Source organism: Tiliqua scincoides, chromosome 2 (assembly GCF_035046505.1).
Source record: "Tiliqua scincoides isolate rTilSci1 chromosome 2, rTilSci1.hap2, whole genome shotgun sequence".
Lineage (NCBI taxonomy): Eukaryota > Metazoa > Chordata > Lepidosauria > Squamata > Scincidae > Tiliqua > Tiliqua scincoides.
Genome location: NC_089822.1, coordinates 75045268 through 75058840, shown reverse-complemented (window position 1 = coordinate 75058840; position 13573 = coordinate 75045268). Strand labels below are relative to the sequence as shown.

The 13573-nt window shown below is 41.4% G+C and overlaps 1 protein-coding gene across 4 annotated transcripts in view; it reads left to right on the top strand.

Moving 5' to 3' along the window:
- The window catches only part of PTPRD (protein tyrosine phosphatase receptor type D), a 791067-nt gene that overhangs the window by 667814 nt on the left and 109680 nt on the right, over positions 1-13573 (top strand). For all 4 annotated transcript variants that reach the window (XM_066616307.1, XM_066616305.1, XM_066616306.1 and 1 more), the window contains 3 exons: positions 2434-2643; positions 4264-4424; positions 8698-8810. In XM_066616307.1, coding sequence (XP_066472404.1) covers positions 2434-2643; positions 4264-4424; positions 8698-8810 — 484 coding nt within the window. The remainder of the gene's footprint in view (positions 1-2433; positions 2644-4263; positions 4425-8697; positions 8811-13573) is intronic.

Genomic DNA, 13573 nt, shown 5'->3' with positions numbered 1-13573 from the left:
AATCTTTGCATGGGAGATAAAATGGCATTCCCATGATCTCTCAGGCTAGTCATTGTCTCAAAACAGGAGATGAAATTAGTCCGGCGCAACTTGATAAACCCATTCTGGCTCCTAGAAATTGCCCAATTACAGGCATGCCTCGGTATCCATGGGGGTTTGGTTTCTGAACCCTCCACAGTTAATTGAAACGGTGGATAACCAGGGATGCCCCCTTGTCCTCCTGAGGTGAAGGGAGCCCAGCTCCCCTCACCTCTGGAAACTTTCTGAGGCCTGCAGACGTCACGCATGACCACCCATAGATGCTGCAAACCTCAGAATAGCCTAAAGGGCAAAAAAAGTGACTTCTGTTTTTATGATAAAACCAGAAGTGACATTTTTTATTGTAAAACCAGAAGTAGCGGTAGTTTTTTTTCCCTTTTAGGCCATTCTGAAGGTGGTTGCCGCGGCCTCTGTGGGCCACAGAAGACTCTCCAGAGATGAGGGGAGCCCAGGCCTCCCCTTGTCTCCAGAGGGGGCGCAAAAGGAGGGCCCTGCAGATACAATTCACGGTTATGTAAAATTACAGATACGGGGGCCACCTTGTACATTCTAAGTACACTCAGACATTCTACTTAATAATCTGTTCCGAGATCTGTTCCAAAATTTGATTGACATACCGATTTGTCTGTTTTTGCCACTGATATCCCATTTCCCTTCTCGGTCTTGATTCTCCTTCCTGTGTACACTCAGACTTGTGCCAGCAAAGTAACTGGCACAGGTTTGATCACGCCATAATGGAGGCTTACCCCCAGGCAAGGGAACAAATGTTTCTTTACCCAGTGGAGTCTTCCAGGACATGAAACTCCCCCATGGGATGCAGTACATGCTTGTTCTGGTGCTGTGGGTGGGGATTTAAGGTAAGGTTGGACTGGTAGTTAAAAATCACAGATGACTGTCAATGGTGCTTAGACAGAATGAACTTTTTTAGCATACAGCCCATTGAATATATAAGTTCCTTCTTTCACTCTTCTGTGGGTGACTAGTAATCACAGCAAACTGCTATGAATGGAGATGAAATGGGAAAGAATGTGATATAAAAATATTTTGATTAGAGGGTAAAAGGCGCTATGCAGTGTAAGCTATGAAACATCGGTTTTCTGTGGTTATTAGATGTTTGAAGTCGCAGATAGGATATATTTGAGATGTCTAGATTTGGATTTCAAATACAGTTTTAACTATATCATAACTGAAAGTCTTTGGGCAAGTCACCATGAATTAAAATCCACTGGCTATTTATCTTTTTCTTCCTATATTGACATTAGTATTTCTGAAATTAGTTTGCAGCTCTTCATAATTATCAGTCTGTTCTGTATTCATTTGATGGCAATTTTAAAATATTGTGCTGTCTGCCATTTGACATGTAATATATTGCATATTCATCACTTTTATTGTAGACAGTTGCTTAAAACCTAAGCAGTGATCATAGCCAAAGCACTAGTAGTCCTTATAATCTAAGGCAGGGGTTTCCAAACTGTACGTTGCAGCACCCTGGAGCCAGGGGCTGATGCAGTGTTTGTTTTGGGGGGAGGCTTGATCACTACCAACTTCAGAGCCCAGGTCAACCAGGCAGGCTCCCAATTTAACTTATGGCCTCCATGGCCGAGGTTCACTGGTTGGGTAGGCCTGGGCTTCCACTTGGACTTGGAACCTAGATCTACTAACTGGGTAGACCTGGGCTTCTGCCTGGACTTGGTACAGTTGGCTGGAATGGAAGGCCAGGCCTACCCAGCTGGTAGATCTGGGCTCCAAGTCCAGGTGGGAGCCCAGGTTTACTTGCCCAGAGAATCTCAACCATGGAGGACACAAGTTAAATTGGGAACCCAGGTCTACCTGGCAGGTAGATCTAGGCTCCCATTCTAGTCAATTTCCTCCAGATCCAGAGCCCCATGTCGGGCCTCTTGGCCCGACATGAGGCTTCTTGACTCTGCACCAGCTAAATAGCTGGCACAGAGGCGAGTAGCCCCATTATGGGGCTGCTTACCTTACTCGGGGGAAGGGGACAAATGTCCCCTTCCCCCAAGGAACCACCGCTCAACACACTCAGGATGTCACAGCAGCCATTTTGATGCTGTGGCAGCCCCGCACACCGGGCAGCTCAAGATTGGGCTGTGTCCCATGTCAATGTATAAAGAATTGCAGCCAGTGTTTCCTTATTGAACAGTACGTTGGAGCTTATTTCTTGTCTATAGTAACAAGTGATCAGATTTACTATAGCTTTACTGTACTGTACTGGTTTGTCATGAAATGGGATAAATTGTATTTTTGTATTTCCTATAGCAGAATTTAATTTTTTTTTTCCATCAGTCAGTGAATAAGTTGCATTTATGTTGTTTACTGTTATCTTTCTGTTTTTCCTCTCTCCTTTTTCTATTTTCTTTGTTTCCTACCCTGAAGCTACTTAAGGAGATAGCACGGAAACGCAGGAGCATTCGTTTGGGGAGAGAAGCAGATTTAAAGCCATATATTGCAGCACACTTTGAAGTTCTTCCTACTGAGTTCACCCTGGGGGATCAGAATAAGTATGGTGGTTTTGAGAACAAGCAGCTTCAAAACGGCCAAGAATATGTTGTCTTTATTTTAGCTGTTATGGAACACTCAGAATCCGTAAGTTGACTGCAGGTTTTAAGTTGTTGATTTGTACCTAAAATGTACCTCTCTGAAGTTCCTGTAGCATCTCTTCACACACTTTACTGTTCTATCATCTCCCATAAGGTTGGTTACATGCTGTGGAAAGTGATGCTTTTCAAAAACTCTTACTTATTTTGAATGGTTTCTCAGGGCTAGGAAACAGCCTCTCTCTCTCTATATATATATATATATATAGCGTTGAAAGCCTGGTTTATACATTCAGCATTTTGGGTTCATTCAATACGCAGTTGGGCAGCAAGATTGCACGCGACCCACACTCCACCTCTGTTTTTATCAGCATTCTACTGCTGACATTAAAATGTACATGTGTTTATTCCATGTGTATACACCAAATACATGTTGTCTTCCTTAGAAGCGGAGCTGGAGAAGGTGGCGCAGTAAATATGGCAAGTTCCACAATGCGCCATGTAAGTAGCCCCTCCCCCTTGGCGTTGGAGCCATTCGGGGCAGCAATGATATGTTGCTGTCGCTGCCCTAAATGGCTCCAACATGGAGGGAGAGGGCCGCTAACATAGCGTGTTGAGGAGTGTGCCATATTTACTGTGCTGCTCCCCTAGATCCACTTCTGGTCTTCCTCACTTAATTTGGAAGAGAAAGGGTTGTGCAATTGCAATGCATGCACATCCTTTGCCTCTAGTTGTTATTTCATGTAGAAGGTAGAAGTAAACCAGTCCCATTGCAACTGACCATACCTGTATTGCAGAACGTATAAGGTCGCTATCATCAGCTTAATCATCACTGTTTATATTCTGCTTTGTTTCTTGACTTCTCACTGTTGTGTTAGCAAGACATGAATTTCACTGTAGTATCTTTTATCCTGCCTTTGAAAAAAGAAAGAAAGAGAAAGTTCTTCCATGCCTAGGGACATATTGCACAGGCAGTGGTACTCATTGCCAAACATCTTTGGAAAAAGGGGAAAAGGACATGCACAGCTAGCTTCTTTAATTATAGTAATTTGCTACTGACTTTATCAGTGAATTGTAGCAAAGTTAGAAAATAAATCCAGAAAGGAGAATTCCTGAGGTGATTTAAATAATGAGTTGTCTTTTTCCTCTCCTGTAATTCATCTCTTTCGTATATCTCTTTTATACTTTGGTCGGTTAAACTGTACATAATACTGTTTCTAAGAAAATAATTAAGCAGGGAATGGAATTGTGGGAAGGTGTAGTAGCAGGCATTAACATTTTAACATACAAGAACCTACTTGGTAGTTTACTAATTGATTCTTAAAACTGCCATGTATATATCCTGGGCTGAACTGTTGAGTTCAAATAATTATAGTCAAAGGCTTTTCATGGTGTCTCTGCTTTCCTTAGAGTTTTGCAAAGAGGACATTTTGTTTAGTCTGCTTTTACACAAATAGTTGTGTTTGACAATGAATGCCTGGGGTTTCCCTCTTCTGCTTCAATCTGGAAACTGTTGCATCAATAACCACAAGAACGAAAGCTTTGACTGCAAAAAGGGGAAAAAAAACTCAATACTCCCAGGTTCACAAGCATAAAAAGTATTATTCTTATAGCAATATTTTTAATCTTTATGACTATATAACTAAATAAGAATCTTATTTCCTCCTAGACTATGTATGCAACCAGCCCATACTCTGAAACTGTTGTGTCAGTGGATCTTAATCCCCAGCCAATTACAGATGAAGAAGAAGGCTTGATTTGGGTCGTAGGACCAGTTCTAGCTGTTGTGTTTATCATCTGTATTGTTATAGCTATATTGCTTTATAAAAGGTAAGTTTACAAAATAGTTTCAAAATGAAGGCAGCTTTCAGAAACTTTCAGTTCCTTCAGAAGCAAGAAAAAAAAATATTTCTGTTTTAAAATTGACCTTTTTAAAGTTGGATTTTCTAGGGATTCTCAAAATTCATGCACTGGAGGACACTCTTGGGGGGAGGGGAAGGCTCCTTTGAGACTGTGGTATCCATGGGGGATCCATTCCAGGAACCCACGTGGATTCCAAATTCCATGAGTAATTAAATCTGTGGTTAGGCCACAGAAGGCCTCCAGATGTGACCAAAAGTCTCCAGTGCAAACTGGAAGTGTCTTCCAGATGCGACCGGAATTCACTTCTGGTGGTGTTCAGGAGGTTCTCTGAGGGGCCCCAGCCACAGGCTCAGCACCCACAGATAATAAAAATGGTGGATGCTGAGCCCACAGATGAGGGCCTACTGTGTCTTCTAGATCTTTACATGGAACTGCAAAAAAAAAAAAAAAAACAGTAGAAAGCCATACTTTCCCAAAGCCGGAAACCAGAAACCATTTTTTCATTTCTTTTGCTATACAAACCACTTCGTTACATTTTTGTTAAAAAATGGGATCTAAGCATTTAAAATAATCAACACCACCAATGGTCAGGTTCAAAGGTTTAGCTATTGGTTACCTTCTTTCTGGGTCAAGTACCCAGAAAGAACCTTACTGGGTCAAGTACCCACCTGGGAAACCTTGAACTCCATTTTATACAAGTGGGTAAATGTTTCTCTTCCCACCACCTAAACCTGAATAGGAATAAAGTCATTTATCCACATACACAGGAAGGAATAAAAATGTGAAAAATTACTGTTTTGTCAGACTCAACCTGGAATATTCCACAAAACTTAGTCAAATTAGCCCCAAAATTTATTTTCTGTGCTTATCTAGATATGGCCAAGAGGACTTTTTGGTTTCCATGTTTTCAGTTAGCATTGTGTTCTGGAGGAATTGGGTGACTACATTACTAAGAGGGGGACATGCTCTGATAGTTGCTGAGAAGCAAGCCATAGGGTTCATATGAACTTCACTGTACCAAGAGCAATGTGTTCAGCTTGAAAGTTCCACCAGAAGTGAGGTGCAAAAGATATTTGGCATTAAATGAGTCCCCAGAACAACTGTGACTAGAACTCAGAAACATACATGTGTAGCTGTGAATGTTCTCTAGAAGATAACAGGAAGTGGTGAGCACCTCTTTGAGAAATAGGAGGCCCATCTCATTCTTTGAGAACCATGGCATTATACCATGGCACATTATAAAGATTAGGTGTCTGTATGGAGCTTGCTGTAGCAAGCAAATTCTAAAGTAGTCGTTTGCAGCTTACTTTGGGGATGGGGGAAAAAAACTCCTGTTTTGCAGTTTAACGCTGCAATCCTATGCATACTTTCCTGGGAGTAGCCCATTGAATGCAGTGGGGCTTACTTCTGAGTAGACATGCCTAGCCTGGGCTGTAAGTCTGTAGTCCTATGCACACTTGGGAGCACAAGGGAAGAAGGAGAGCAAGAAGGATTCTAGGGAGCAAGTGGAAGCTTAACAGCAATGAAAGCAAAAGTGCAGAGAAGGAGTGTGAACAAGGACCAAGGAGAAGCATAACAGAAACAAAAACGGGAAAGGGGAGCAGAAAGCAAGTGTAAGAGAAGGTGCTCAAAGAGGAGCTAGAATGAGGGCAGAAGGAGATCCCAGATCACAGGAGGAGTGAGGACAGTCGGTAGAGCATGAGTGAAGACAGTGTTGCAGGGGCAGGTGCAGATCTGTGTAAACTCCTGAGAGATTAAAAAGGGGGCAAAGACTGCAAAAGAATCAGCTTCAGAATATGAGCCCTAATGGACCCCAAAATGCTGATTTTGGAGTGGTTGGGCCACCTGGGACTACATCCCAACTCGTATGATACAGATCTTCCCTCTTGGGACAAGCCCTCAGAGGCAGATGCAGTGACAGTGACTTTCTTTCACTGCATATTTTTACCTTCAATTTATTTCTGTAATTATGAGCTATTACCAGTAAATATTTCCATAGACTGTAACTTTCTAATTTGAATAAACAATACATCCTGATTGTGAAACACAAAATTGCCTTTTGTTATAGTTACTCCTTTTTGCCATTGGCCAACTAACATTTAACCCTTTTCTTTCCTTCTCTGCTGCATAATAATGGAGTAGTAAACCCGACAGGTGAGAAGAACAATTGCTCTTGTTTTCATCATAAAAAGGAAAGCAGTATAATGCAAGTAAGGCAAATGTAGCTGGATCAGGTTTTTAAACAGGGTGTTTGGCAGTCTAAAGGAGCCTGGCCAGATATATAAGAATTGGTTGCATTAAAGCAGTGTAGAATTTCTCTTTGAGGAACACCAATGAATTCAAGTAGCATTTCAACTAGTGTTTCTGCCTTCAAGAGCTCCTTCCACGAAGAGTAGCTCCCTCCATGAATAGAAAGATTTTTCAACTCATGCACAGAGCCCTTCCAGTTGTGAAAGGATTGTTTATGCAGGCAGAACCATCCATTCAAGTGCTGTCAGTGATTGCAGCACTTGTTGGGATGCTGCTCAATTTTTTCACCTTTGAAAGGAGTAGCTGCTGACCCCAGGAGCACTTTTTTTTGCAAAAAACCTCAAAAGTTATTGGGTCTAGCAAATTGTTCACCAAACCACGGCCCATAGGCCAGTTCTGGCGTGATACTGATTCTCTCCCCACTGTGAGCAGCACTTACCGTTCTGCTGTGCTGCTTACTAGAAGCCCCTCTGACTTTTTCCGCAGTCACATCTGTCCGGAAATCTGGGCGCAGAGCCTACTGGGACAGTGGGATACAGACATGGCTGCCCAGAGCATTGTGCAATGGCAGTCAGAGGGGCTTCTAGTGAGCCACGCAGCAGAATGGTAAATGCTGGTCTGACCAGGGACCGTTTTTGCGCTACACAGCAGTTGCGAATTTATTACCACTGGTCTAGCATGTTGTCACTGTCTGCCCACAGTGCTATATTCCCAAAGGAAAATGAATAACCATTAACCATTTCTTTCTTATGAGCAAAACCGTGTCTGGGATGTATTACCCAGAAATGAGCTGGACGTCCCATTGGGGCAACCTTGTTCTTCATCTAAGTTTCATTGTTTACCCCTCCTAACTTTCATTTCTCTACTTCAGCTAGTTTATCCACTCCAACTGCACCATTTTTTAAATGCAGTGTTAACGGATGGCCCAAAGTAATCCATGCGAGCAAGGAGCATTGCTCTGGTATTTAGAGCTTACTGAATGTAAACATTACTGCATTCAGTATACACTTATGTGGGAGTAAATCCCACTGAAATCAGTAAGTCTTGTTTCTGATTAGACATACACAGGATTGCACCATGAATATACATGTGGCATACAAATGTATACAATTGCATATATGTGTTTGTGGGTGTTTCTGCTTACAAGGCATATGGTGATAACTTCTGTTGCTAAATGCAGTTACATTTTCTTGGGGTTCATTTGTAAATATCACAAACTCTGTCTCTAAACAAAAAAAGTGTAATGCTTTTTCTGTTAACGAATGAAGTTTAATATTTTCATATTTTCTTACGTTACATTTGTAGAGGTAGTATAAAATCAGTTTACAGAAATCTTAGACTTCATGTGAAATGTTACTAATCAGAAAATGTAACTTCAAAGGAACTGGCAAATTATTGGCCTTGAGCTGACTCATTAACCGTTTATCTCCTGGAGTCCTGCATTTAGTTTGGAAACTCAAGTGGTATTCCCTTCCCATAGATAAACCTGGGGAATCCCTGTTTTTGTAATTACCCTCCAGCTGGCCTAGGAGTGCAGAGTCAAGGCTCATTCCAGAGAATTGTAGGCATGCCTTAACTGCCATTGAAATAAATGAAACTTTGGAACTTAACTGTGAACTCAAATCCCGTAAATTTCATCAGGGTAAAGGGATTCCCTCCAAGCAAACCCATTATAAATTATGAGTGTAGGCACTGGCTACATGAAGATTTCTTACTTATAGCTTTATGTTAGTTTCAGATATGCTAGATATCATCGTTTCAGATGTGTGGATTTTCGTGTGTGTGAATAGAGGTTATAGTTGTTTTTTAAAAAAATTGCATTCTTGCTCTTCTTTTAGTTTAGAATTCAACAGAATTTGGTTTCCCCATTGCACTGTAGACACAGCGCAAAACTGTGCAGAACTGTAGACACAATGACGGGGGTTAAATATGTCACTGTTCATTTATAATTATTGATAATATTCAAAGTATATTCACTTTGTCTGTATAGGAAAAGGGCGGAGACAGACTCTAGGAAGAGCAGTATACCCAACAGCAAGGAGGTACCTTCTCACCATCCTACAGATCCAGTAGAGCTACGGCGCCTTAATTTTCAAACTCCAGGTAAGCTGCAAAACATTTTCAAGTACAATGTGCAGCCTATTGAGTATCTGCCTGGAGTCTGACCATTTTTGCTATCCTATAACTTAGGTTTAGAATACTGAATGGATGGATTTAATCTTTCAGTGAGGGGTTTTCTTAAAAATTTGTATTACTGAAGACACTTTTGTCACGTTTTGGTGTTCACAACATTCTCATTTTGAGAAAACTGCTGTTGAAAGAAGCTGTACAGTTGGTTCTCCTTTTGGATCAGCCTAACAGAAACACCTAAGAATAAGACAGCCATTTCTTACTTGTGGTCTTGCTTAGGTATGCTGTAGATAAGTTAATCAAATGAAAGCTGCATACACACTCAAAATGGCTCTGTGAACTTTGAGGTCTTTAGCCTTCCAGAACCTACAAAATATTGTGATATCTTCAGCTGGAATTTCAGTTATTTTTAAATAAGGAAAATAGAAGGTAGGGAAAAGCGGTTTGTGCAATCCTAAATTGGCAGAGTGGGGATTAGAGTTGAGGGATTCATGCTGAAGACTAAAAACTCCCCTCCATGCACTATACAAGGATTTTTGAAGAGGAAGCAAGCCTTATATATTCCTAAATACAGTGGACAAGGAGATTCATAGTAAAGTCTTTGCAACGGAATTAAATGAGTAAAATCCACATGACAGAGACACTTTGCTTTCAAATAATTGAGTGAATAATTTTAAGCACTCTGCAAATTGATTTCCATAGACCTCAAACTCCAGGAAACCTTCAATTGGCTTGTAATTTAAGTAAATAGGATTTAGACTTTCCTAGTAATGCCCCCCACATTTGTCCTCATGGAAGCACTAAATGTGTCACAGTTGGAAGTAATGTATATATGTTAATGTTAATTAAATCTTTAGGACTCACTATAATCTAAAAAGACCTTTGAGCATTAAAAAGCCCCACAAGTTGTAATGCTCTTATTTGTATAGGAATTTTTTTCACCAGATCCTTGCAGAGTAAGTGTAGTACCTTGCTTCTGAGTAAAGGAAAGGAACTCTGTTTTGAAAACTCAGTAGAATATCTTACTAAGCATATGAGAAAGTTTGACTCATTCATCACTATTGGCTATTAGGTGAGCCTATTAGGTTGCCTATTGCCTATTAGGTTCCCCTTCAACAATAGCATGCTATTACTAATAATTCCTTCAGATGAAGTACTCACACATTAAGTGGAAGAAAAACTTTCAGAACCAACACCCCAAACTGCAAACCTGATCCTTCAAGGGCAGTGCAACTCTATTCCAAACAAGTTGACAATCCAGTTTCCAGGTCACAAATCTCTTCAATAATAGCACCTCTGACTTCTCGAAATTAAATGCCAGCTTGTTACCCCTCATCCAGCCCATCACTGACTCCAGGCATTGATTCAGAAATTGCAAAACCTTCTTGGAAGTTGTGGAAATGAGAAGCAGAGTTGGATGTCTTCCATATCTTGGTGACACCCGACCTCAAAAATCTGGAATAACCATCCCATTAGGTCCAACTTGATGTACAAAAGCATGGGGGAGAAGATAGAACCCTGAGGGCACCACAGATAAATGGTCAAGGCAATAAACACAAGTTCCCAGTACCACCTTCTGGAATCTACCCTACCCTCCAAGAAGGATTAGAGCTGCCATTACAGTGCCCCTAAGCTAGGTCTTAGCAAAGCAGTCTTGAAGGATACAATTTTTTTAAAAGGTATTTAAGAATGAGAGAACTGCAGAACAGAGATGCCCTCCTTCTATCTAGCTCCTAGCTAGGTTAGCCAACAAAGTTGCCTCTACCACAAACCTCATTTTGAAACCAGATTGAGAGGGCTCTAGGTAATATGTTCCTCTCAACATAACACAGATGAGAATTATGTTATCACTTTTTGGTTTCTAAGCCCCGTGCTTAGCACAAACTGATTGCAGTCTTCTGAACTATGTTTTTAAAAATAAGCACCCCCAAGAAAAATACCTTGTCTTGAGTGATCATAAGTATTAGTTTGAGGCTCGCAAGCAGTATAATTATTTTAATGAGCTTCATGCATGGAAATGGTATTTCAGGGGATTTTGTTCCTTCTTTTGTTTTTGTTTTTACTAGTTTGGGTCTTAAAATGTAGGCTTCAGTGTATTTATGAAGGGATTCTTAGCAAGGGATACTCAATCTTGAGCACCTCTAACACCGGTTGTGCACTTACCATGTTAAAGATATAAGAAAGTTTCAAACAAATGGAAGTAAGAAAATCTCAACTGAAAGCTCAATTTGAGTCACTGGCTGTGTGAAGATGAATTGTCTCTCCTTAGATGGCATGGGAAAAAAATTTTCTTAACATCGATATTTTTGCAACAATCCAAAAATGGAAATGAGTTTTCTATAAGAATCTTGCTTCTTTTCAACTGTAATGTTTTAGCTCACACCTTACATCAGTGTTTGTCTTGGTGGGTCAGCATTCTAACTGTGAATGTAAGCATATGCCTGTAAACATATGACAGATTTACGCCAGATAATTGCAGCTTAACCTGGCTTTCAACTATGCCTTCAAGGTTATAATCCGAAGTTTAGTTAGTTATGAACAAAGAAGTTAGTCATGACTAAGAATTCCAGTCGTATCCTTTCTCCCCTGCTGATGCAGCCACGCTGAAAAAGAGAATGCCAGAGTACGAGTTCTGTATAATGCACACATAAAATATCATCAGGCATATTGTGCATAATACTGTGAGAGTACTTAGGGCATGCACATACTCTGTGATGGTCAGTTGGAAACCCAGACATGCACAGAGGACAGTGTTTAACCTTAACACGTACTTATACTATATATCATTTTTGGATACCAGGTTTCATGAACAGTGTTTAGATAGATCCTAATGGAGGGGGGGGAAATCATCTTACGAACATAATGAAATCCTATATGGTTATCATTATCTCTTTTTATGAAATTACTATGAAACCTTATTGAAAGGTACTCAATTTGTATTAATCAACACTGAGAATGCTACGCTGCAATAATAACTAGATTATTAAGGGTGCAATCCTAACTTGCGCTGGAACAGGCAAGCCAGGAGGCTTGCGCTGTATCCAGTGCAGGATTGTGGCCAGCAGCGGCTTAGCCTAAGGCAAGGGGAAACGTTTCCTCTTACCTCTGGGTAAGGGCTACTGGCCCCAATGGGTCTTCTCAGACTTGCGCCACCTCCTGAGGTGGCACAAGTCCAAGGAGAACAGAGTGACTTGAAGCCGCTCCGTTCTCCCCGGGGACGGGGGTTGGGATCCGGCATAACTGCTGGATCCCAGCCCCGCCTCTGGCTCCCTGTGTGCCCGCCCCCAGGGCCGCCGATCACCCTCCCTCCCCCCACCCAGGAACGCCTCCCTCCCTCCCCTCCCCACCTCCCCCACACCTACTTGTCACCCTTGTGTTGGCTCATACTGCTGATGCGAGGAGCTAGGATGAAGCTGGTGCAGGAGCCCCCGTTGGCCTCTGCAGGCCAGCACTTCTTGGAGCACCAGCCTAGCTTCCTCCCACAGAGGCGCAAATGTGCTTTATGGCACATTTGCGACCCTCCCAGGGGACTTGAGCCAACCTAACAACAGGTTAGGATTGCGCCCTAATTCAAGAAGTTGTTGGGTTTTCATATTCCTCTGCTAAAAAATGATTGTATATCTCCTTTTGATGAACTGTGGAAAGATGCTGATAAATATAAATGGCTGAACACAGAACTGTTGGTCCTGGAGCTTCTGTTAAACTAAGTACATCAATATGAATGACTGAACTCACATTGAAGTGGAGCTTCAGTGGAAACACCTGAGGGGGGACATGATTGAGACATACAAAATTATACATAGGAAGGATAAAGTGGATCAAGAGATGCTAACACCAGAACCAGGGGACATCCACTAAAACTGAGTGTTGGGAGGGTTAGGATAGACAAAAGAAAATATTTCTTTACTTAGCGTGTGGTCAATCTGTGGAACTCCTTGCTGCAAGATATGGTGACGGCATCTGGCCTAGATGCCTTTAAAAGGGGATTAGACAAGTTTCTGGAGGAAAAATCCATTATGGGTTACAAGCCATAATGTATATGTGCAAGCTCCTGATTTTAGAAATGGGCTATGTCAGATGCAAGGGAGGGCACCAGGATGCAGGTCTCTTGTTATCAGGTGTGCTCCCTGGGGCATTTGGTGGGCCGCTGTGAGATACAGGAAGCTGGACTAGATGGGCCTATGGCCTGATCCAGTGGGGCTGTTCTTATGTTCTTAAGGGAAAAGCTTGTTTAGTTGAAACACTTAAATATCCATTCCTGATTTCTGTGTTGAAGTAATACCTCACCGCCATGTTCATGTGACTACTGTATTGACATCCAATTCTGTAATGAGCTGGTCCACAAATTCAGCAAGACTTGAATTTAGTTGTATAGCTCTATATGTTCTGTTTAGGTAGTTAAATATTCTTACCTATTCTTCCCGAAACAGAACGTCTAAGAAATATTGTGCATGCAAAATTATGCATTTGTATGAACTGACTGAATATGATAGTCTTCTACTGTTGTTACTAATTTGTTTCCCGTTTCCAACTGGCTTTACTTTTTACAGCTTTGAGCAGTAATTCAGTCCCCTACGCCTCCCTGATTGGCTCTGTGTCCTCCCTCTCTAGCCAAACTACCACTCAGTCCTTATATGATAATAACTCTCTCCCACGATTCGCTCGAAAAGGTCTAAACATCTTTGTCTCTATTATTTTCTCTGTTCAATCACTGTTTTAGATGTTCCATCATTCAA